Source organism: Bombus affinis, unplaced genomic scaffold, assembly GCF_024516045.1.
Source record: "Bombus affinis isolate iyBomAffi1 unplaced genomic scaffold, iyBomAffi1.2 ctg00000075.1, whole genome shotgun sequence".
Taxonomy (NCBI): Eukaryota; Metazoa; Arthropoda; class Insecta; order Hymenoptera; family Apidae; genus Bombus; species Bombus affinis.
The window spans coordinates 829,252-833,474 of NW_026108825.1; the positions used below are offsets into that span (position 1 = coordinate 829,252).

Consider the following 4,223-nt stretch of genomic DNA (forward strand, 5'->3'; position numbering starts at 1 on the left):
TACGTTCCACCAAATTTGAATCACCGTTATAGTGCTCTTTACGTTTATTTTGGTCGATTAACTATAATCGCTTTACTTAGACATTATTATAGACATTACTTAGACATTGTATTATAAAAACTAGTCTAATTTGGACCATGAACGTATTAATTCTTGAAACGATGACAACATAGAATTTCGTTCTTAAGTGTACAATTGTACACGCCTTCAGTTCACACGAACTGATACCAGAATCATTCTTTCCTCTCGTTCCATCATTGGACCTTATGCCTCATAAATTGTTACCGTAACGTATCACGTAATTCATAATTGCACGGCTTAAGCATTTTACTCTTGCTTCCTGGGTAACAGTTTCGACGTCACCCAAGTATTATTTATTGCAGGCAATAGATTAGATAATACATGATTCGGACTGAAAACAGGATTGCAATAACAAATGATAATTATTTACAATCTACTTGGATGAAAAGATGCAAGCTTTGAATATCATTTCTTTTGCAATTATGCGACGATTGAAATAATATTTGCTTTGATCGGTATCTAACGTTCACAAATCGACTTTCTCATTTTTCTTCGTTCGTTAACCGACCAAAGTCCACGTTTGTTTCTTCTATTTCTCCGATGATATTTAGCGAACATGAGCGGTCAGACTCGTGTACTTCACATTCAGCGTCATTTAATTCAGTCGGTGAATGGTAACGCGTTATTACCCTGTGAAATTGCAGCAGGTACAGTCTAATACGGCATAAATTATGGAAATAGTTCGCACACTGATGTGGATTTGAATCATACGATTTCTTAGAATTGATTCTATAAGTTTGATTATAATGTATGTTTATTGCTGCGTCTAGTTTATTGAAAAGTACACATTTTTATGTGACAGAAGATCTGTAATCATACGATTTGCGTAATTATCGGAGAAATGAATCAGAGTATCTTGTGATTTATATAGATAGCTAAAATTAAGGCAGTCGTTATCGTTGTATATGAAAAATATTATTATCTGTTAGGGGATGATGAATGATTTGAATGAATTCGTGGAAGATCTAAATTAGTCGAGGAAACATTGGCTTTGGAACAATTTTCCTATATTGTCTTGTTGCCAAATAAAACGTGCATTGTACAGGTTGGAAATTTTTCCTGAAATTAATGATAGTTTTGTCTCAAACTTTTTTTTAAACCTAGCATAATGCAATATTTTCTACAGTTGCATAAACGTGACATTTGGTACACGTGATTCACGCATACTTTCCGCCGACGCGAGTTTAGTCTGTGTTGCAATTTTTTGCAGTAATACAACACTTGTTCGAGGCTGTGAGTTAGCATAGCTTTTGCTGAATACTTATCGTCTACAAACAAGAAAGATTTTTGCACACGTCAAATACGTCCGTGACTTTCATCACGATATGGGAGATTCCGACTTTTCTTTGCATACGCAAAACGATATCAGAATATTAAAATCCACGAATTTCCTTACACGTGATAAACGTGTGCCTCGAACGGCGCGTGATAAAATGATGATAGAGGTCATGAACGATCGAGGGTAGCATGAAATGAACTCTAAGTTCTATAACTAAATCGGCACACATGAATCGTTAACGTAACTCAATTGAGAAGAGAGCGTCGAATCGTCTAGAAACACTCGTACTCCTGTTCCAAAAGCGTTAGTGCCAAGAAGGTGCGCTTTGTCGTTCAATTATTATAAATAGAATAATGCTCCCAACCATCCGTTGTATTATCGCGTTGTTAAGTTACTTGTAAAGTCTACTGATTCTTTCGAATATCGTTTTAAGGCTCTTAGTTTCCATATAGTACTATTTTTGCAAGCATTTGTAAAACGTTATCGATGAAATCCAAGATTATCTTATTTTTGGAATCTCGAGCGATATTTAAATCGCTCGAGATTACTCTAAATATATTTTGACATAGTAAAAATAAATTTTAATTCAAATTTCCCGCATAACGCCACTTTTTTAATTGCTAGTTTCCATCTGAACACGGAAGATGGCAGGACGGTTCCTAATCAATACAAATTGATTGTTTGATGCGTATGAAGCTGTTTTACCTTTCCCTACGATAGTGGCGCTGCGTGATATTCTCAATGTTATCATTCATCATATCGATATAATGTGGCGTTTACACTTTGGACACTTTTTGAAGCGACTGTGTTGTGTTTGAATGCGATCTGCGATTTAAACGAAGAAAGATTTCTTGCAAAAGGTACACAATATCATCATATTTTTGTGTGTATTATTCTTTTATACTGAACTTTTCCCCTGCATGGAAATGAAGAATTTGTAGGTTATGTTATCTATTGTATTTACATATATCGCGTAGTATGATAAATATATAAATCATATGTATATGTTTTTACTTGTATGTTGGAATATATTACTTAATTTTTGTTTAAACATTGTTATAGTTGGTTGGGCGTCGTGGCAAAATGTTCAAGGCTTCGGAGAACCTCCTACAGTAAAGTCACAAATTTTGAACCTTATTAGGTCCATACGAACGGTGGCACGAAGTAATTACAAACAAATTATTTTAATTCGTTTGATAATAAATTTAAATATAACACAAATATGTTGTTTGTTGCAGTTCCATTGATATTCCTAAATATCGTAACAATAATTGTGAATAATTGGTGCTTGGGTGAAAGAAACGATTGATGGTGTAAATAAAAGGACAATGAGCTGTGAAAAGTGATGTACATAAACGCAAAATTACATTCTTTTATTTTTACCTTTGTATCGAAGAGTAAAGTATTTTTTATTATATCGTGTTTCAGCATATTTTTGTACTGCAAGTATTTTAAAAGATAGCAGTATTTATATATGTTGTTTCTATCTATATCACTTCTTATTTATTTTTATATTATTTTATAAGCTTCCAATTGTTTAATTATGTTGGATACGTTTTACATATTTTTCTAATCATCGTAGTGAAGACAAAAAATTCTTCATACGATAATGCAGTAATACACAACAAACCTTTTATCATATCAAAATACATATATTTCCATATATACTTAAATATTTATCTAAAATATCATTCATCATTTCGAACTTTTTAGAATATTTCTTTCCACGTTATCTAGCAGTTCCTGTTCCATCTGCACTAAACATCTGCTTTTTCCTACACTAAACAGCATCTACTTACTTCATTTTGCCAATGTCTACAAATAAACTTGAAACAACCGTCGAAATTCATATTGCAACATCAACTCTATAAAAGGAAGTTTGTCATGCGACATCAACATGTAACTGTAAGTTGCAATTTAGTTCCATTTTTTTTTATCGACGCCAACAATTGAAAATCTCATACTTCGTTAGGAGAATCGTCAAAGAATTGAATATCTTTTTACTTTTATTTTTTTTTCGAAATTCTATTTACTCAAGACACGTGCTCGGAACTTGTTTCATTTTCTCAATTAGTCATTTACATTTTATTCTTCAAAGTACGGGGAAATTCATGGTGAAGAGATATGGCGAACTTCCGCTACAGGACGTCTCTTTCCGTTAAGTGTCTTCGAATGTACTCTCTCACGGGTAATTTAAATCATAAATCAACAGACGAACGTACTGTAAATTATGTTCGACTTGGTGTGAGGTGTAAGTAGTTGGACAGGATGCTCATGTCTGTTTGTCTTCGTATCTTCATAGACGACGCGATGGCGCACGCGGGAAGCCAATGATTTTCTCGTAACTTTCTCCCCTTCTTCGCTTTCTCGGGGTGGAAGTAACATATATACATACACATCTCCGTGCAATCAATAAACAAGTGTCATGTTGACTTTGCATTCTGTCATTAGCTACCAACAACTCAATTTTTGTCACATTTCAGCAACGTGCAACAAATTTCCTAATTTCTTAACTTCTTATTGCCAACTTTAAAATCTTATATCTATCTTTAAAGGATCAATTTATTTTCCTCGAGTTATACCTTGAAATATAGATACATGTCTCACGTCTAAAATAGATTCACTAAACACGGAAAATCGCCACTGAAACGCACATTTGTTTACGTCCGCTTAATCATATATTCAAAACGATAAATAGAATGGTTTAACTATTTCAATTTCCTCCGTTAGATTTAATTTATAGTGTCCATTAATCTTGGACGCCTTCGCGGTCGATTGGAGCGGAAATCGTGAGGCGATATAACGACTGGATCACTTCTGGCTGAACTCCTTCATCGCAATAGTCATAGAAGTGATAAAAACG

The 4,223-nt window shown here is 33.8% G+C and overlaps 1 protein-coding gene across 1 annotated transcript; it reads left to right on the forward strand.

Annotated features, from left to right (window-relative positions):
• Window positions 1–922: 922 nt before the first annotated feature.
• LOC126927162 (immediate early response 3-interacting protein 1-like) lies at window positions 923–2,775 on the forward strand. Its single transcript, XM_050743476.1, has 4 exons — window positions 923–932; window positions 2,098–2,220; window positions 2,423–2,524; window positions 2,599–2,775. Exons 1-4 carry the CDS (start codon window positions 923–925, stop codon window positions 2,667–2,669), a joined length of 306 nt encoding a protein of 101 aa, XP_050599433.1. The 3' UTR covers window positions 2,670–2,775.
• Window positions 2,776–4,223: the final 1,448 nt, after the last annotated feature.

Bases quoted from the DNA above. Each gene is read 5' to 3' on its own strand.
- LOC126927162 (XM_050743476.1), top strand. The intron at 2,221-2,422 runs GTACACAATATC...ACATTGTTATAG, and splicing joins AGAAAGATTTCTTGCAAAAG to TTGGTTGGGCGTCGTGGCAA. The intron at 2,525-2,598 runs GTAATTACAAAC...TGTTTGTTGCAG, and splicing joins CATACGAACGGTGGCACGAA to TTCCATTGATATTCCTAAAT.